This window comes from Amblyomma mixtum, chromosome 1, assembly GCF_055824585.1.
Source record: "Amblyomma mixtum isolate Tamu chromosome 1, ASM5582458v1, whole genome shotgun sequence".
Classification (NCBI taxonomy): Eukaryota; Metazoa; Arthropoda; class Arachnida; order Ixodida; family Ixodidae; genus Amblyomma; species Amblyomma mixtum.
Window position 1 is genome coordinate 3,495,303 of NC_143012.1, and position 20,859 is coordinate 3,516,161.

General features: G+C 48.3%; 2 protein-coding genes across 2 annotated transcripts in view; one reads left to right on the forward strand and one right to left on the reverse strand.

Annotated features, from left to right (window-relative positions):
- Nucleotides 1–20,859, reverse strand: part of Snp (Snipper) — a 302,062-nt gene that overhangs the window by 36,198 nt on the left and 245,005 nt on the right. The gene's annotated exons all lie outside the window — the stretch shown is intronic.
- The window catches only part of Gp210 (nucleoporin 210), a 132,022-nt gene that overhangs the window by 14,491 nt on the left and 96,672 nt on the right, over nucleotides 1–20,859 (forward strand). The window contains exons 10-16 of the mRNA XM_089541563.1: nucleotides 7,953–8,370; nucleotides 10,562–10,654; nucleotides 14,355–14,491; nucleotides 14,785–14,896; nucleotides 19,871–19,933; nucleotides 19,996–20,042; nucleotides 20,110–20,183. Coding sequence (XP_089397689.1) covers nucleotides 7,953–8,370; nucleotides 10,562–10,654; nucleotides 14,355–14,491; nucleotides 14,785–14,896; nucleotides 19,871–19,933; nucleotides 19,996–20,042; nucleotides 20,110–20,183 — 944 coding nt within the window. The remainder of the gene's footprint in view (nucleotides 1–7,952; nucleotides 8,371–10,561; nucleotides 10,655–14,354; nucleotides 14,492–14,784; nucleotides 14,897–19,870; nucleotides 19,934–19,995; nucleotides 20,043–20,109; nucleotides 20,184–20,859) is intronic.

The window sequence follows — 20,859 nt, forward strand, 5'->3', positions numbered from 1 at the left end:
CTAATGATTAGTCATGAGAAGTTGCCCAGGGGTCCTATTCTGCACCGCTCTCAAAATCGCTCTCAAGTTTGAGAGCGTGACGTCAAAATGACGACACCGCGAGCTGCGGACCGCGGAATCAACCAATCAGCGGTGGCCAGTGAAGTCCCTAGATCAGATTATCTAGGGGCTTTAGCGGCTAGTAGCAGACCTCCGCCCCGAAAGCCTTTATTTGCACGGCAAGGGACCGTATGCTAACGTCTTGCTGTAAAGACACAGTGAATAAAATGAACAATGTTTTATTTTGTTAACAAGCTGTGTTTCAAACTCAACAACACTAAGCAAAACAAGAACCGTTCTTAGATTTGCAATTAAGTTTACTCTTCAGTCAATTTTCATGCTGCAAGGGTGCGCTAATGACGGAAAAACGTCGGCTAGGTGGTGCGAACTGCCCCTCGATTCAAAGGATTCAGCCTTGTTTATCCACCCACCCTCCATGCATCCACCCACATATGCATCCATCGTGAACATGGCAGCCAGAAAGAAAAACAGCTGATTCCGCGGCTCTGCAGCTTTTTTCGCACGTCGTCTAGAATCAAGGTACTAACCGGATGTCTTAAGTGCGCGGAAAAATCTGTTTGAAGGCGGTGATTACCGCCAGCTTGCCAAGATCGACTTGAAAGGAGCGCTCGTCTGGAAAATCGACAAAGACTAATTTAGCCCCGTCGGCACCTACTATCGATGACAAATGTGCTCTAAGGGTGACGTGTGGTTCTGTTTATTTTTGTTTATAAAATACCGGACGACCATGAATCATCACACTGCAGCAACTTCCGATAGACGGGAGCAGGCAGGTGCAGGTGCAGGTGCTGGGAGCTTGCAATCTCAGTGCGGGAAATGAGGGCCGTCAAGCCCGGTTACTGGGGCAACAATCACTCATCTGCCTCGTAACCAAGTGATGCTGCTCACATCGGGCTAAGCACTTGATGTTCCTTTCGGATGATGCTCAGTTGCTGTGGTATTTTTTTTTTTTTTGTGCCTGTGCGAGATGCATAAATTGTGATGTTTATGCTCCATTTAATTTGTTTAGAGAGAGGCAGCACTTGATTTGGTAAATTTGTTATTGTCACCGAGGGTGAAATGAGCTTGTTCCATCAAGGTCATTTGCTGATCTTACTGGTCAGGGGTCAACCAGGGAATAAGTAGGGTGGCTGTATGGCTTGTGTAAAGGCTAATTGCAACAGGGCGGAAAGTTGAGCCAATTGAGTGTTGACTGGTACACAGCAACCTGATTTTTCCGCAATGACTGTGCAGAGGCAACGTTCAAGTTTGCATATAGGCCCCCTGCAATAGCCAGGCGGCGCCGCTGTCGCGCTGCTTACAGCGCCGCCACCATATGTTTTTTTTTGACACTGGGTAGGCGGACGCTCTTTGCGGCGTGCGCGCCCAGTACGAATTTGAAGATGTCTGTTGTTTTATATTGCGGATTCAAGCCTATTGATGCCATCGATGTGTATTTTCGGCGACCGGAGCTCGAAAAAGGACGTCGCCTTTACGAGAGTAATCATGTGCAGTCAGTGAAGGAAACCGACGGCGCTGAAATTTCGGCTGAGGCAAAGCTTCCAGAAAATCCGCACGCTGCACAACTACCCTCGCAACGCTTTTGTGGCCGCAGGGCAGTGCGCGCACCCGTGAGCGAACAATGGTGAGCCTCTGTGCATTCTAGAGATGTAAAGGCCTGAAAAAAACTGCAATTTTGGAAAAAAAAAACGTTTTTTTTTAGTTTTTTTTTTTTTCAGACGAGAAAAAATGGAAAGAAACATCGAAAATTTCACAATGCAAATTCAAGGTCTTATGATTGCTTGCTTTCAGTTTAGGTTTTTGTTTTTAATTTGATAACCATTACAGTGTGCATCGTTGAACGATTGGAGAGCAGTCGTCATCGCCGGTGCCAGGTAGTGCTTTTGAAATGTTCGTGCTGCGAGTACGCGGGTTGATGGCCAGGTCACATATAAGATCCAGGCTTGACTTAAAAACACACTGAAACTTGAACTCACGGCTGAAGTAGAACAAAATGGCTGCAAATTTTACAGCGCGACACACACAACATAAATAGCATAGGCTGCTGTGCACGTAAGCGGTTTTAGCCAAATACAAGCCTAGCTTCTTGATTTTCAACGTAGCAGAGTACAGGACATCCGCAGGAATTTGATCCAGGACAGGGGTCTGGGACTCAGCGAAGCACATGGCCCCATCTACCTGGTGGCAAGGCCTTTGCACCAACCAGCCGCTAACTGGCTTGCGGACTGCTGCAGATGCCACAATCAACCGCCAGCTGCGAACGAAACTGGTCACGTTTCGGAAACGTGCGAACAAGGATGATTCGCAACAGGCTTTCAGGGGAACGCGTTCGAAAGCTCGTGTATGTGCAGTCGAACCTAGCTGTGGACACAACTTCAATCCATGCTGCTGCGCGTAGTGCCGCATCCAGCGACAGTGACTATGAGTCCGATATGGAGTGACTTATAGATCAGTTTTCATGTTCCCTTTCTCGGTGCAATAGAACAAGAAATTCGTTCCACAAATATGATATTTAGATGTCCATATTCGCCTGAAGTGCCAATCATTATTTATCTTCTCGGTGCAATAGAACAAGTTCGTTTCACAATATGTCATCTATAACTGCATATTCGACTGAACTTCGGAGCATTATTATTGATCGTTGTGCTGTTGCAAATAAATCTGTTTTTGACATGTTTTGCAAAATTTCAAATTTTTCATGAAAGAAACCCTGAAAAGAATGTTTTTTTTTTTTATGCCATTCAAAATTTCTTGAAATTTTACATCTCTAGTGCATTCCTCGAACAGGCGGGCTTGACGTCCCGCCTGTTCTCCGCCAGGTAGTTACGTGCAGCGACCGAACGCTCCGCGTGTGCTACTCGGACGATGAACAGCTGGACGCCCCCACTCCAGCTGTGTCTGTGCTTTGTGTCGTGCGCGTGTGATTGTACTGATCTTCCACATCTTCACGCGCGTGCGACCTGTATACAGTCGATCCCGGATATATAGAACCCGGATATATCGAATTATTGCCTATATCGAACAGATGTAGAATCCCCTTGGGAATCTCATGCAAAAGTATAGCAAATTTGTTTACGTTTATCGAACTCCTGTGCACCCTATATTTGATATATCGAACTCCGTGCCATGCCGAGCCCCCGCAAGTGCGCTTCTCCGAGTATGCGCCACCCTGGAAGTGGGCTTCTTCCACTAGCGCGCGCTCCTGCAAATGGGCTTCTCCTAATAAAAGTTCACGCGGCGCTGGCCTTGGACAGCTGCGCTCTTAGTCACGTGATGGGAACTTTGGGGGGGGGGGGGGGGGGGGGGGGGGGGTGAAAGGAAATGGGAATGGCCATAAGGAGCTGGGAAGAGGGAAACCGTGCTGGCCGCAGGCCCGCAGACGCCTAATTTCTGATGCTCACATCGTCGCTGACATCATCGATACCGAGGAAGCGGACCCGAGCAGTGACGAAGATTGTGCGAAGAGGCCCAGCCGCCATACACTGCGGCTGAACTTGCATCCGCATTCAGCGTCATTCGTCGCTGTTGTGGCGCAATGGAGGGCACTGGACTTTCTCATTTGGATACTATCAACAAGCTTGAGGACAGCTTAATGAACTGCATGGTGCAGAGGAAGAGGCAAGCAAAGCTCACTGACTTTTTTCTTGCGAAATAAAGCGCGCTGATCGTGGAGTTGTGCTTTCGTTTTTGTGGACTTAAGAGGAGTAAATCGCTAAGTTCCCACTTGCTACGATCCCGGTAAATTGTCCGAGTTTGCGCAATTTTAAAATAAGCGTCTAATAGGCATATTTTATATTTCGAATTATTGATATATCGAACTTTTTCGCGATCCCCTTCGAGTTCGATATATCCGGGATCGACTGTATATGTTTATATTTATCATGTAGATATGTAAATATATTTATTGACAGTGTACCCCATCCGCTGTCCTTTCTACTATCCCCTCACCCCTTTCCTTCCACTTCTACACACTGCCTGCTATCCTTTATTTCCGCTGCCCCAGCTCAGGTGCTTCCAGCTGCGATAGCAGATGCCGGGGCAGCAAACATTCTTTTACCTTCCATATTAAATGTACCAATAACCACTGCTACTACTCCTACAACCTAGCTGTTTGCGCCTTTCTCGGGAAGCGGAGCCGGTCTGGGCACGCCGAGCTGCCTACTCAGTGTTTGTCTCTTCGGCCGCGAGACGGCGCCACATGTACCGGCAAACTACACTGCAGGTTGCCTATGATCCAGGGCAGTGATGTAGTGTGGAGGTGATACAGGTAGGACAGTGCAGTAGTGTGCAATATGTTATTGCATTTTGCAGAGCAGGTGGAGTGATCGTGTTGGCATCGCTGGGTTTGGTGAGGGCAGTGTCTGAAGGGTTTTACATACTTCTCATAGCTTCTAACATGCACTTTCTTTCAGTTCAGGAGAACACTTTGGTTTTTTTAAATCTTGGTCCCTCGTAGCTGAGGCACGTTGTATATAGGCCCCTCCAATAGAGAAAGGAACAACCAGTTTGTACAAAAGACGAAGCATTAAAGTTGAAAAAGGATATTAAATACCGAGAGGAAAAGTAGCCTGAAAGCAGTTTAAGGTGCACTTGTTGCACACATTATGTGACAGCATAAGGAACTTGTCAGGCCATGTGGCATTGTCACAGTTATCAAGGGCAAGGCTTCATAGTGTTGTCCTATTGCAAACCAAGCTAGGTGTCAGTTATGGGGCAGTCATTAAGTGCTGAAACTTTCCTATAATGGAACTGCCTGTATATTCTTCGAGCTGTAGAGCATTGCATTCCCAGTTATGGTATTGCTTGTTTTGTTATTGTAAAACAACATCTACAAACACACCATCTTCTCTGTGATGTTGACGCACCTTTGTCTATCAGTGAGGATTTTCTAGTCGTTCAGCATTCACTGTGGCCACTGCACCTTACAATATTTATTATGAATTTTTTTACAGCATTCTCCTTGCTGCAGTTAGCTTCTACTAAAGAGCGAAACCCCTAATCACCTACCATCAAGCTAAAAGCTTATCTTTGGTATTTATGCATTTTATACATGCCAAAATGTTTTCAAGTCCTGAAAATGCATTATGTACACTGTACCATGCAGTACTTAGTGAACAGGCACCCTCTGTGTGAAAGAAAACAGGCACTCAAATTTTTTTTCTTAATTGCACTTGAAAATGCCATATGATCATTGCACATCAAGGTAAAGTATGCTTGTATATACACTGCTTCTACTGCAATAAGAATGGTCATGTGAAATGCTGTGGCTAAAACAATAAACGCTCTTACTGAATGTATGTTGCACTAAAAAAAGCATTGGTGGTGCTTTCTGATTCCAACAACCATCACAAACATTTAGTGCCTTAACTCAGCACTGCACTCTTGGTTTTATGCATGTCCATCGCACAGGTAATGACCACAGGCACAGTACTAAGGCGGAAAGTGACAGCAGGGAAGGGGCAGGTGGGTCAATGTAAGCATTGGCAAAAGAGGGTGCACACTGATGCGTTTAACACACAGGGTGAGCTGTTTCAACACCTTTTCTGCTTTCAGAGAGAGACTGCAACCAGCTGCTGAGGGACTGGGAAACACACTCCCAATAAAGTGGCAGCTGGTGGGGCACTTGTTTAAACACAGTTATAAAGGCTTGTATTTGGCAATCCATTCAGACCACGAGGCTGGGTGTGGGCAAGGGCACAACCACATCACACAGTTGCTCACACACTTGCAGATGCGTGTTGTGCACCGACACGAGGCAATGACGGTGGCAACAGAAACAGTGGCTGTGATATGACTCTCCACGCCAGCATGGTGAGTCATTGCCTGACGCTAGAGTTGCCACCGCAATTGTCCCTGCACCATCTCAAGGTATGCCTGCCTCTGGAGACGGGTCGTCCTAAGAGGCCGAAAATACAGTAGTGCATTGGTCTCCCCTGGAGGTAGGCAAGAAGGGATCCTGTCTCTACTAGGCAGCCGGCATGCAGAGGTAGCCCTTGTTTCTAGGTCAGTGGCAGTGTCGCCTGTGCACTCGGCTGACATGGATGCATCCAAAGAGAGGTGAAGTGCAGCACGCGCAGTGATGATGCACACTGTCCACTCCCACTGGCGGTGGTGCGTACGGTGCCTTTGAAAGCACAGGAAGTAGCGATTCGGCCTATCGATGCAGTGCTCAAACGCATATAGCACAAAAGAATGTGGCATGTTGTACAGGTCTTCAGCTGGTCGGGTCTGTGATGCCACACCAGTGGTGCAAGCAGCCATGGCTGGCTCCAATGTGTAGACACTGTCTCCTGCATAACAAAAAATGACGCAGTTAAGCATGTTCTTTCTCGGTGATCTCAACAGCCTTACAGGACGCTCTACTATACAATGGAAGACTCATGCCAATAGCCCACAGCCAGGCTCTGCAGAACATGATATTCATGAGCATACAGACAGCACAGGATGGTGATATATAAGTGAGCACTGCTATAAGGTCAGTATTCTACCATCCTACTGATATAAATGATGAATTATGATTGCCTACACAACACAAACGCTGTCAGGTGCATTTTGCCTTGGTTTCTTAGACAGGAAATATCATGTATTTCAACAACGTTGTATGAGTGCTGTGTTTCTGTTGTAATTGGCTAAAAATACACTCTACCATACTCTAAAGTGTCTGCACTGGTGTAACTAGCCAGGCTCATTCTTGTAGCTTTAGCAGAGCAGGGCAAATGCAGTGTGCTGGAGGGCCTTTTTACAGCTTACCCAGAAAAAACTTCACCATCGTCCAGCAGGCCTTCCTCCGCCTCGGAGTGGCGCCAGAAGACCGCGTCGTGGAAGGATCCGGGTCAGCGCGTGTCCACAGCCAGAATACGCATGTTCGCACCACAGATCTGAGAAAAAACACGCATAGCACGAACTTACTCTCATTGCCGAGGCCCGCACTTGTAGCCGAACTCATGCGGTCGAAAACAGAGGCCAAGGTCTACTCACTCATGTGAGCAGCGTAGAACCCCTTGCGACTTGCTCGCAGCGCTGGCCCGCGGCTTCTTGATGGCGATGAGTGTGTCATCGACACACCCGACGCAGCCGGCGATACTGCCGCGGCGAAATTTTAAGCGAAGGAAGCCCTGCTTCTCCGCCGCCTTCTCTTCGAGTCTCGCCGGAAAGCGAACACATCCCCTTCTGCGACCCAACGTTGACAATGGTCTCCGCCACCCTCCGCAAACACACGGTCGGCTGAGCTACGCCGACGTTTGCTTCATTTCCTACGGCGCCTTGAACCCACCGGTGGCGAAGAAGCGCAGCGCGAACTGTACCTGCCGATCCACCGACAGCGCGCTCACCCGTACACTCCGAGTTCAACGGCGAGGTTGTCGCACAGCCATTGTGCACATTGTGCAGTCTCCTTGAAGTGTCGAAACAACTCGTTTCGCACGTCAAAACCGTCTTCATGCACCCTCCTACACCGTTGCTCGCGCGGAACAGCCGCCATATTCGATCACAAAGTTTGAGAGCGGTTTATGAGCTGCCTTTTTCGCTCTCAAGTTTCAGCCCGCATAATTAGGTGCACAACGTCACCACTTCAGCCGTGTTCACTACGTCACCGTTGACGCAAAAAACGCCGGCCAAGGCCGACCAATGGGAGCGTTGCATATGGCGGCATTGTGAGCGTTTTAGTAACTTTTTAGTATTGAGAGCGGTGCAGAATATGCCCCCAGGACTAGCAAACTGGGTTGCACTAGCCCACTGATGGCAGCACCTGCCATCGCAGGGCCATCACTTATCCGCTGCACCACTGCGCCAGGAGTGTTATGAGGACTTTCAGGGATCTGTGAATGTAAAGTTAAGAATGGCCAGTTCCACATTACCCATCAAAGCAATTGTGCCATACCCTTCTCTCTCAGGATGGGGCGCTGTTGCGGGCCACGGCCACAGGCGAGCAGGAGGTAACCATCCAGGAGCGGCTGTCAGTGCAACCTGAGGCAGTGTGGCTGCCCTGGGACCCCAAGAAGCAGCCTGTGTACACCCTGCGGGCGCTTGCCCATGGCGGTTCGGGGGCCCCCGTGCGCTGGCAACTGGACGACGGGGCCCCATTGTGGGCTGCAGTGGAGGGCTTAGCCCTGGGCCCCGTGGCTACCATGGTGACGCGGGGCGGCCCAGGCCAGGCCCGGTTGGTGGCGCGTGATGGCCACTTTGCTCCGGCTAGCATGAACGTGACGCTGGTGCCCGTGGCTGAACTGGAGGCCTTTGGCTCACCCGTGCTTGAGGCAGAGCTGCCGGCTGGCGAGCTGCTGGTGGCCGTGGCCATGTATGGTCATGACCGTAAGTGTGGATGCAGGGTTTAGGGTTCTGGATGTGAGCTAGTTGGTTCATACTGCAATTAAAACAGCAGCCAACGAGACACGGCACACAGCAACGAGACACGACACGAGGCTGACTAACAACTGATTTTTATTTGTGCGCAGAGAACAATATGTAGGCAAAAAGGGAGGGGGGGGGAGAGGTAAAGGAGAGTCAACGGGAAAAACACTGCATAGTCAAGAGAAACAAGTGTTGAACATTGTCAGAAAAAGCAAAGTAACAAGGAAAAATGCGTGTGAAAAACGGGAGTTGTAAAATGCCAACCCAGAGGATCATTAGATGTGATAAAAAGAAAGAGCAGTGTATGGAAACACGTGGCTAGGCGAAGTAAATATGCGACGTAACAAGGAAAAACACATGCAGAAAACTGAAGGTGCGAAGCACCAACCCAGATGAAATATTAGAAGTGAAAAAAAAAAGAAAGAAAAAACTAAAACCAAGGTAGGATAACGTGGCTAAACAAAATTGATGAAGAAATAAGAACAAAATAACAGTAGAAAGGGTGCAATGAGAACCATCCTCAGTCATAAACCTGACCCGTCGTTAAAATATATGAACCTGTCCTAGGTATCTTTTTTTCTTTATTGGTGAGGGTGAGCACTTCACGTTTTGACTTCTCGCTCTTTTTGGTGAATGTAGACTCTCGGAGCAGTGGGACACAGCTTGCAATGCTTGCAGGGGTGGCAACTTTTGAGTGACTGGAGTTGTATGGTAAGAACTGCTTCCTAGCATGAGCTTCGAATCCCTAGCCAACGTCCTTAGCGCCAAACTTCAACACCAGATTGAGGAAACGGGTACTGCGTTCCTGTGAAGGCAAGGTCGGACAACTGGCTTGGAAGGCCTCCTTACAGTCGTACGACTCGTGTGTGATTTCCTCGTCGCAGAGAATGAGAGTTGTCCGCATATCTGGAGATCGTAGCCCTTAAGTATCGTAGCCCTCACTATCGTAGCCCTTAAGTAGGCTGAGCAATTCGAGAAAGGTGTCCAACGTCATCCGAACAGCGTTTTGAAACGGAATTGCACCTTGTTCTTTCGCAGCTGCACGTAGGCGTAGGGAACGGCATAGGGAATGGAGTAGAACATTGCCTGGATGTTGATAGAAAAACCGGACACGACATGTGCACCGTGTGCCTGAAGAAAGGCTGTAACAAGGACGGAGTTACAGACCAGCCTCGTGTCGTGTCTCTTTGCTGTGTGTTGTCCCTCGTTGGCTGCTGTTTTAGTTAACAATGTTTGGGGCACAGGTCGAGCAGTATGTGCTGGAAGGAGTGCGTAAAGCTTGTGCTGCGCAGGCTATGAGCACATTGGGACTTAGTGTGAGGGGTGAGCATGTGCAGTCTGCTGCCAATGGTGGCATTGTCAACTACATAGTCATGCAATGGTGACTGAGCTCTCGTGACTGTACCGAGTTCTGCTTATAAGCAGCCTCCATCTTTCCTTTATTCCTGCAGTTGTCACACATTGCTTTGAGCATGATTATGGATGTATTTTGCCCTGTGGGTATGGTGCAGGATGTGTGTGCCTGTGATCTCCATGATGATGAACGCTGTGTGTGGTTGTGAGTGACACTGCCGTATGACATGCTAATCGAGGGGCTGCAACGGAACAGTCAGGAGCACTTATATTTTTTAGAAAGTTAGGAGTCCTTTACATCAGTCTATTAAATCTTCTTAGCCTTGCAAAATGTACCATATGCCCTGTGTGTGTTATGAACTGTGCTGACTATATTACAAGATTGCTGAAGCGGAGGTGTATTGTGATGTGATGTTTGGATGTGTGACTTTGCTGAATTTGTGGGTTATCAAAAGCTTGCCAGCCTTGTGGTTTGGAATTGTGTCAAGTTTGTGCATAGATTGCACACCATATTGCTCAAGTGCTGCTGCTGGGATTAGCATGAGAGTTTATTACCCATCCCATGGCTGTGTAGATGCACGAGCTGACAGCCCTCGCCGGGGTAGTTGCCAACTCAGGTGCTAAGAAAAGAGTGTGTAGTCACTATGGTGGTGGAATTTCTGTAGTGGTGTAGGGTGACGCAGTGCACAACTCTGATGGCTTCTGTGCACAAAGCTGTGGAGCTCTGCCTGGTGCGCATAGTCTTTACTTTGGCCACGGCTGTGCTGCAGCTGCCTGTGTTCCGTTTCCCTTGCTGCAGCTGTGGACATGCAGCTCAGGCCATTTGACGACTGCAGCCAGGTCTCCCTCACTGCAGAGCTCGTGGACAAGGGCCTTATCAAGGTTCTATCAGGTGGGCTGTCCGACCTAAGTTGTGTTATTTGGGTGCAATTCAGTAACTGCAACACCAGCTCATTATTGGCCTGCTTGAGTTTTACAAGTGACTGCTAGACCTGCTCAGTTCAAACCTGTAGGCCTCTTTGATTTGGCTGCCCCACTTTAAGGAGTGCAGCATGCGGCTGCTGCACTTGGTGTTCGTTCTGAAAAAGTGCTCGCCCAGTGCAGCACGAGTTCTTTGCTGGCAGTGGTCTAGCCAGAAATATTTTTTGGGGGGTGTTGTAGTCGATCCCGGCCGCGGCGGTTGAATTTCGATGGAGGCGTGTATACTGTGCGATGTCAGTGGACATTAAAGAACCCCAGGTGGTCGAAATTTCTGGAGCCCTCCACTGTGGCGTCTCTCATAGCCTGAGTCGCTTTGGGACGCTAAACCCCAATAAACCAAACCGAAAAAGTAGGCTGACGTGAAAAAGCATGTTTGTTTGGTGTAACTGTGCCTACATTAAACGGAGTGCCATACGTCATGCAATGGCAAAGAAGAGTGACTATTTTCGGTAATAACCACTTCCTATTAGAACAGGAACTATTTCTGTCAACAAACTTGCGCTCTTATTTTCATTTTTACATTTTGTTATATCGATGCACTGTGAATAGCACGGGCGAAAAAAGGCCGCAAGGAGTTGGGGAGGAGGGAATACAGCGCTCAGAAAATTTCGAGCGGTGTTCTGACACCGAAACACCCCCCTGGCTAGTCCCTATTTGCTGGCTTGCACTCTCCGAAGTGGAAACGCAGCTATAGTGCAGTAGTATGACGGTGTCCTTGTGTACATTGAAGATATTGTCACGTCGATGTAAGATGCGCTAACGCTCAAGGCGGTTTGGAAGGCTCCCAAGAACGTCCGGGGCCGAGTCCGACGGTGGCGAACTTCGTCCTTTTTCCTTAATGTCCTCACGTCGTCGTCTTCAGTAGCGCTAGCGTCATTAGCCCCCCCCGTTCGAAAAGCATCGTCCCGATGCTGAAACGAAACCAGCGTCAGAGGGCGTGTCACGGTGTCCTTGTGTGATACGGTTTCAGGCGAACGACGTGGACCGTATGACAGTCTTGGAGAAATAAATAATTTCTGGAAAGGAGGAAGTGTGCAGCTTGTCATGCCATCTGAATTGTAAACTAAGCAGTCAAGTCGAACGCTGTGGGCATGCAACGACTTTTTCTACTACACCATGAGCCATTTTAAAGGAGCACATCGTGAGCCGTCGTGTCGAGGCCCATCCAAGGTCACCGGTAGAAACGGTCAGGAGAGATAGATGATAGAATGAAAAGAGGGGTGGCAATTTAAGAAAGCAGAGAAGAAGTAGGGGGAGAACATGGAGGGATGCTATCGGAAACAGAGAGGTAGAAAGAACGAGCGGTGCCCCACTGCCACTCAGCGCTTGCGCTTACAGCCGCGAAGGTCATCGACTATATGACCTGGTCTAATCGGTTTTGTGTTTCTCTCTCCCACCTGATCGTCCCTCTGTGGGCAGCTGGGGAAAGAAAATTAAAAACCAAAAAACCATTGCACGTGGATGGAGCAGCAACCGCAATGCTATGAGTGATACGGAGGACGCTCGTGATGCTCGCGGGGCTTGACGTCGACACTTACCAGACCCAGTTGTGCCTGCTGCTGAGCTAGAAACCTGCCGGCGGCAAAGCAAGATCGAGGAATGGTGGGTGATGAAGGCCTCACAGCATTGAGAGCGGCGGTGGTTTGGGCCAGGAGGGCTGCGTTGGAGCGGGAGCACAGGAAGTGTCAGCGTGAAGTAGCTGCCACCAGTGCCGCCCAGCCAATGGTTCATGCCGATTGTTTAACTGGGAATCAGTTTTTTTAGTGCGCTAGCACTTATAGTGGCCATTCCCTGCATTTAGTCGTGTGTTTGTGTCTCGATATAACGAATGTCCATATAACAAATTCCTTGATATAATGAAGATTTTTAATTTCCCAACACCGCCCCCATTGAAGCACATGCATTTGAGACCTTCATGTAACAAACGTGTTGTGGCGGTTGACCTTGAAATAGTGAACTCTCTAAGCGACTATCTGTTGGCTTGTGCTAAGTTACAAAACTTGCCAGAAAAGTTTCACAACGGTGAACACAAACTGAAATAGAGGAACGTCAACAATCGCAACAAGTGCTCTTGTTGTCATCTCTCTTTTTCTCGTCCTGTCTTGAGCACTAAATTCTTGGAAGTGACTACAGTTGACACAGTGCGTCGTGTCAGCGCCGTCAGCGCTTCTCCTCTGCTTTCGCTTTTGGGCACCGCAGCAGTGGCCTAGTGGTTTCAGCATCCACCGGGCATGGGGGAGGTGTGATACCCAGCGCCACCAGGTACCCACCGATGATACAATAGGTACAACCTTTCCCTTGGCCTGGTGCTCGGCTTTTTAGGGTGAATTCCTAGGGAAAGGGATCCTTGCCCCACCTTCAGTAGATGAAAACACCTTGTGCCAGGGCTCTTTTTGGCCACAGATGCCCTTGCACCATAAAAATTCATCATCTTCATGCTTTTGCTTTTGGAACGTCGTACCACGTGGCACTACAAGAATTCGTGCTCAGAAGCAGAGAAAAATAATGGAGCATAGCAAAAACGAAATGGCACAAGCAGTGTGCACCTATCGCCGTTGCACGGTGGCTCACTTGGTTGCCATTAGCTCTCGCGTGTTGCGACTCTGCACAGGGGGCGGCAGAGAGTGCCGGTGACGCAAGGCGAAGAATCCGTTTGCTGGGGCAACAGTGGCGGGAAGATCGAAAGAAGGAGCATGCGTGAAGAAGCATCTGCCTCCATGGCTGGTCGACGGAGGCAGCATGACCACGTGTGCACTCTCCTCTAGCTTGGCTGCGATGCCCCCGCATTCCCTTCTCTCCCCACCCCTCTCGTAGCGGCGTTGCGCGAGCTGCGGCAGTTGTGCTATCAGCGCAATCGCGAAACGACCGTGGAACGTTTCTCCGTGTTTATGGCTTCGAATAGTGGGGTTTTCTGCAAACTTTTTCAAGGTGATTTAACCGACATTTATTTCCTATTTTGTTTCCATTCTGCATTGGTCTTTCGGGTCTTCTTGCAAAAACTGCATGTAATGAAAACTGGATGTAACGAAAAATCCCGGACTTTTTCAACGTTGTTATATCCAGTTTTAACTGTGTGTGTATACCGTATAAACGCGTTTAAGGGCCGCACTCTGTTTTTCCGAAGGAAGTATTGAAAAAAAAAAAGATCCATGTAAGGGCCACACCCAAACTTTCAACCCAAGAATAGTTTTGTGGGGTTGGTTCATGGCAATGCCAAATTGTGATTTGCCGGTTGAAAATTTTTTCGCGTGGTTTGGGATTTTGGCAATCATTGATGTTGGCGCCACGCAGCTGGCTGTAATTGGGACGCGTCGCCAGTGCTAGCAGACGACCAGGCCTGCAATGAACCATCTGTTTTGGAAGATGCCACTGCCAGGCTGCACTTGAACTGCCCGAGCCAAATCAAAGGGACCTTGTGATTACTTAAACTGTCGCATGGATGGACTTGTCCTATCATTATCAATTGCATTAACATCTCAATCCAACCTCCACACAGTTGAGGATTGTGGCTCCTTTCAAGCTCGAAATATCGAGGATTGAGTGTGCCGGGAAATACTCCTTCGGTGTGTAGCAATGCCAGGGTGTTGAGCTAACCATGGCGTGTGGGACAGACGTAGGTGGCCCGCCGGTTGGCCGTGGCTGCACCAGCCTGCGGCTGCAGTGCCTGGCGGCTGGGCACACTCGCCTGCAGCTGAGTCATGGCACGCTACGCACCACCCTGCTGCTGGGCTGCTACAAGCCACTGCGGGTGAGTGCCTGCTGCTGGTGTTGCAGCTGTGTTGTATGTGCGCACGGGTGCACATTGCGGCATTCTTGGTGTGGGAGGGCAGTTGTGCCACTGGTGGAAGGTGCGTATGTTCTCTCTTTCTGTCTCTCAAGTTTACCCACGTTTTCCTTTGTACTGTAGCATGCCGTGCTTTCAATTTCCTCAGTTTCTAACTGCCTAGAAAAAAAAGAAGGGGCTGTTTTGTGGTTCCACATTGCAGTGCTTCTGCAGGTGTGCCAGTATGCAAATGCTGCAGCTGACTCTCCTCTGTGCAGGCAGTGCACCCAGCCAAGAGTGTGGCAGTCCCCTATGGAGCATTCAAGGATGTGGCCTTTGAGGGTGGCCCCAGAGCCTGGCCCATGCTGCCTGCTGGACACCGTGTCAAGTGTGCGTAGGATTCCTTACATTGGGGGCACACCACCAGTCTATGCAGCCATTTTGCTTTCTGCAAGAGTATGTGGATGCTGCTCTGAGGTCGACTTATTCAGAGCCCTGAGCCACGTGCCATACTTTTACAGCATTGGGCACTTTTACTACTCTGCAATAGGGATTTGGATTTTTCAATGTGTTATCTAATCTAGATGCCTGTCTTTATAGTTGTTGGAAGCATATCATGGGCAGCACAGTCATAAGTGGTATATATGGGGGCGTGGCTTGTACGTTGCGACTGGCAACGTCTGCATGTGCAGGCCACGCCCCGCCACTAACCGCTTCCTGTGTATACTGTGCGATAAGCGATTGGGCCGTCACTTAGCCCTTAGGGTTGCACCTGGCACTTGGGGTAGCACTTAGTGCACAAGGGTGTGGTTGCAGCTCACATGTTAGTATCGCCCTCAGTGGCGCAGGAAAGTGTTAGGAACATCCTACATCTGAACATTGTACTCCACTTGGGGGGATTTTATGAATTCGCATCATCCTGAAATACGTATCAGCTGTGTTCATATCATCAAGATTGTACTGTACCCAAGGGGCTTCCGAGGTGTGAAGTTTAAATGGGGGTGATAGATTTGTTTTTCCTGCTTAACTGCAGCTGACCTTCCAAACCGCCGATGCGTTTGTGAGCTTCACTGAGCGTGCGCTGACAGTATGCGTGCTGGCTCCAAAATGGCGTGTATTGCTGCTGCAACAATAACGCCAGCTGGCAACAAAATGCGCTAAGGAATCAAAATCATACAACTCACCAGCAATGTTCACCCACGCTTGGTCATGGGAGAAACTGCGGTGCCAAACGGGACGAGTTCACGAGAAACATTGCCACGAGGCCTTGCCCCACTGTGGAGAACAGAGTGCCGGGCTGAAACATCCACACGCAACGAGTTCTCCAGGCCAAAAAGGGAGGGCAGTGTCTCCACTGTGGCTGCAACAATCACGCTTTCTCAGGTGCTAGGCGCCCTGCCTTGCTAGTTGACTACACTCTGTTTCATACATAACAGGCAATGCTGCCAAAGCTGGAACGCCTGTGCATGCCCCAAAAAATAGTTCGCCATACACCCAAAGTGAACACAAGCACATTTCGTTGCAACAAATCTTGGTTACCATAACTGGCAACCTTCTGCACTTCGTTTTACCTCTCAACACATTTTCATTCTGCAACTCATCGAGAATTTGTGATGTAAGAATGACATTCGCGGTATGATATGTGGCTGGTAGGGTGAATTGCTCTTACTTCATCCGTGCCTAAAAAGTAGTTCAGACTCGGTGAAAATTATAGCCAGAGGCCCCGAATGCTGAGCACCTCACAGCTATGACCGTGATTTGCAATACTACCGCTTCATTTTATATCCCTCTTCGTTTTCGTCCAAATACTACTGACCGAATCTTCAAGTACGAATGATATGTGACGGGGTGAATATCGTTTCGCGGACGTGCTACTTCCGCAGCGTTGCCTGGTATGTGTGAAACGGAGTATAGAGAGGATGCATCGCAAGGAAGCAAACCTAAGGGGTCAGAGCAGGGCTAGTGCCCACAAAGGAGACAAGTTGTGTTTGAGGTCCATCGCTTGAACTGTCAGCTAAAGGAATGAAGGATGGGCTGCGAGGGTGCACGGAACCACACTGACTGAAGTTGTATTGAAAGAATGTCATTCCTATGGATTGCCATGTGTTTAAGGGAGGGAAGCAGGCAGCAAGTCAACAGCAATTTGTTGCAATTTCTTTTTCTTTTTTTGCAAGAAAAATTTGTGTATTTTTGGCTGCCTTTTGTTTCTTTCAGTGCATCTGTTGTCTGTTTGTGTCGTTCCTTCAAATGATAGATGGAAGCTTCTAAGAGACTGCTTGTCTATTCAATGGCTACAGTATTTGGAGGTATCCAAGTTTGGTGTGTTACAATAGACCTTTCCCGGCCTACGTCATCAGCGCACGTGTTTCTGGTCCGATGGGCAAAACATGCGCCGTACCGCGAAGGCTCACACCGGGAGAAGAAAGGATTTGAGGCGTTTCGAATCGGGGAACAAAGGTGGTGGGGGAGCGCTCGTCACCAGAAAAACCGGTTCAGTACCGAAAGTCGACGATTTTGCCCATCGGGGCACACCTTTTTGACGTCACACTGTTTACATCAGGGAGAGGTCTATTGACCGCTTCAATACGAAGTTCACGGGGACTGCAAAAACATAGAATTAAACAAACTTCCAGTTAAGCACAAAAGCGGCATCTTTATTAGTCATGAAGTCGAATTTCATTGGGAGCCTAGTCCTGAAAAAAAAAAAAATTATTAATGTAGTCACAATTATGAAATCTTCAGGAAACATGTATTTTTGCAAGCCGATAATAAATATGTAATTGAGTTTCATGTAAAATAATTCCTTGACCACTATGTTGTTGTGCACATTTTTATGAAGAGCTTTCAAGAAAGCTTGGCGTAGACAACTTGTTAAAATGCATGCCATTGGGTTCTCTTGACATATATGAATGCAGTATAAGGGTTAAATAATCATCCTGCCTATCGTAGAACTTGAATTATAGGGTATTGAAGCTGCCACTTCAGGTATAGGAATGCAAAATTCTCTTCGCATTTTTAAAGTGGCAACTTCAAAACTCTATAAATCAAGTTCTGTGATAGGCACGATGATAATTTTACCCTTACTGCATTCCTTGATGCTAAGGGAACCAAGTTGTCTGCGTCAAGCTTTCTTAAAAGCTCTTCACAAAAACTCATGTAATTGTTGTACTTCCTATGAAGTTAAATGACATATTTAGAATCGGCACACAAAAGTACATCTCTGAAGATTTCATATCTGTAACTACATTAATAAAAATTTTTTTTTCAAGACCAGACTCCCCTGTTCAGAAAAATAGTCGGGTCATCTTGCTGTGCTTTTTCTTGCCGAATCACGCTGCTGAAAGCTAGTTCTGCAAGCTGTAGATGTGCCCTAACGCTTCTTCCTTGTTGTCCTCAGCGGCAAAAAGCGCTTCGTAAGAGCAAGGCCGTAGGTGCATCGGCAGCAGTCGGTTGCGGCTCATCTTCAGTGTCATTGTTGACGCCGCTTTCCGGACTTGGTTCATCATGGGGTTGAACAATCTTCACAATTTCGCTGTCCTTCAGTGCACCACATGTTTTGACTGCAACGGTCGTCTACAGCAACATTATTCTTCAAAGCAGATGTCACCGAGAGCTTCGCCAAAATCTGTGCCGTCCGCGCTTCCCCCATTCAACTGGCAGAGGCATCTTCTGAAGTAGTTTTCACAAAACCGCATGTCCTGAAGCAATTGGCGATGCTTGACGCGATCCGATGCTCGCTCTAGTGTTGTGAATGGCACTCGGTAGATTCAGCTCAATCCATACACAAGCTCATGTGCTCGAGGAGCTGTTGCCTAGGACCTTAACATTCTTGATGATGCCCGGGCCCTTTGTCTGCAAAACAGATGCTGGGTGCAAGAATGCCAGATGCATAGCACTCAAGGCTGTCATGTTCACATGTGCACTATATTTGGTCCACAAGAAACAATGCGTTTGTCCCGTGTGGTTCTCATTCTCTTGTCCCGTCCTTTTGCGCGGTTACTTTTTGTTCTCATAATGTCGTACCAACTAGCCCCTCACCGCACTCTTCAAGAAACAATGCCTTACAACTCGAGGAAGCAAACCTGAAATCTAGTTTGATTATCCAACTCCTAAAAACTTCAGACGTCATTCACTGCTTTTTGTTAGATGCATAATCCACAGGAAGCGTGTTCATCTTGCTTTGGCGATTTTCCTAATCAAGCAGGTGACATCGTTCTTGGCCACTCATATTTGCCATTATCAACACCGGCGCTCTCTCCTCGCTGCATTTGCCTCTGGAAGTCATCCTCCTTGAAAGCCAGGGTCTTGTCCGGTAGCAGCCGATAGAAAAGCGCAGTGTCATCTGCATTAAAGGTGCCTTCCGGTTTGTATTCACATGGCTTTTCTTCCCTACTTGTTGCTCATGTTTCCTGATTTACCAATGCCTTTTCTCCACACATGCTGTTAAAAACCAGGTCATGACAATCTTTAAAGCATGTCAGCCATCCATTGGAGGAAACAGTCTTCGATCCCCATCATTGCTACAAGCGATCAAGCTTTCACCGCAGTGACATGACCGCTGAGAGGGAGTTTGTTGCTTCGCACTTCCCCGATCCAAACCAGCAGCGCCTTCTGGATAGGTGCTAGTGCACATTCGTTTCTGAGATATCATGAACTGGTCGTGCTCAAAGGAGAGCGTGTTTGGCTTGACCCCTTATTTCCATGCAATGTCATGCTTGGCAGTGCGCCCCTTTTGTACTTCTTTCACAATCTTAACTTTCGTCGCCAGGTCAAGCGCATGATAAGAGCTGCGAGTTGCCATGATATCGGCATCACCACTGCAGTCGAAATCCGAAGCTTGGAACCATTCGCGAAATAAGCAAGCGAAGGCAACGCGTGGCTGGCCTGCCTTGCCTCAATGCACGCTTCAAACCTAATCTCACGCAGCCTTGCCACTTCCAGTATGCAGTGCTGCGGACGCCTATGGCAGCTGTAGTAAAGAATTTCGCCGCTTCAAAAACGGCGTTACTATGGGTTGCTGCGGTGGCATTGACACCACTGTGAAGCATGGAGTTGCTGTGTGGCATTTGAAAAATAGCACATTCGATTAAAAAGCGACGGTCGCCTTGAGCCTTTCGACTGCAAAATAACTTCTAAATCAAAGGTACTGTGGGCTTTTAACTTCCAATTATCAAGCGATTTTTTTCTGTACGATTACATGCAAAACTGACGGGACTGACACTTGACTTCAATTTAACCGAAAATTCTAATTAAGCGGCTTTGATTTATTGGGAGTTGACTGTGTAACCTCGATTGTTGTCTGGGGTCAAGGGGTTCGTAGCTGTGTCGTGGTCACTTTTGATCCCTTTCCCTTTGTTTACACAGTATCTCCGAGTGTTGGCGACCTGGTGAGCATCATGCGTATCATGGACCCCTTCCGCCGAAACCGTGAGTAGCGACAGCCCCGGGGGAAGTCGCCTGGGACATCATGTGGGCCTGTCTCTATGCAGGTGACCTGCACGTGTTCAGAATGCTGTGCAAAGGAATGGGGGAGATGGTGAGTTGGGGGATGCTGCGATGGCATGGCAGATGGGGCATTGAGTGTCTTGTCTTGGTTGGTGCAGGCCATGGAGCTGTATGTGGGCAACAATGTGTCGGCCAGCCTGCCGAGCCCAGCCTCAAGCAAGGCCTCCATCAGGCAAGGAGCACACATCACAGGGCTCTTCTCCTTTAGGAATGAAGTTGTCAACAATGGCAGGAGCTAGGAATGTAGCATAATACTGCCTTGCCAAATCTTTGATGTGACGCAACCACTAGCTTGAATTCAATGACCGCACTGCACTTGCATCCATATTTTACAGCGGCAGTGATGTGTGTGGTGTGTATACTCTTGCTGCTTGAGAACTGTGCAGCACTGTGAATGGAATGCACAAGTACGAGTGTATAAGGAGAAATGGCCTACTTGTTGCGGGCACACTTGACATCTTGTTGAGTGGCAGAATAGTGCTAGCTTATTATTGTTAGTATTAGCTGACCATTATAAATGGTGGTGTGTTACACTAAGCTTAGCACCCTAGGTCTAACTTCAGAAGATTATTGAGGTTTGACTCACTGACATAGCTGTCGGTGTGTTTTGGAGTCAGGTCGCTAAGGGTAGGAATGTGCTCACCTTCATAATATGCTGGCAGCACATTGACGATACAGCTATCACCCTTACTGCCAAATTTACTCACGTAATTTGTGCACTTTTTTTTGTAAGGGCTTCAAAATGAGTGTGCAGATTACACGAAGAATTTGCAAACATGTCCTGAAGGACTCTACAAAGGTCACGATGCACAATATATACTCTGTATTGCTGCCTATATGTTGACCCA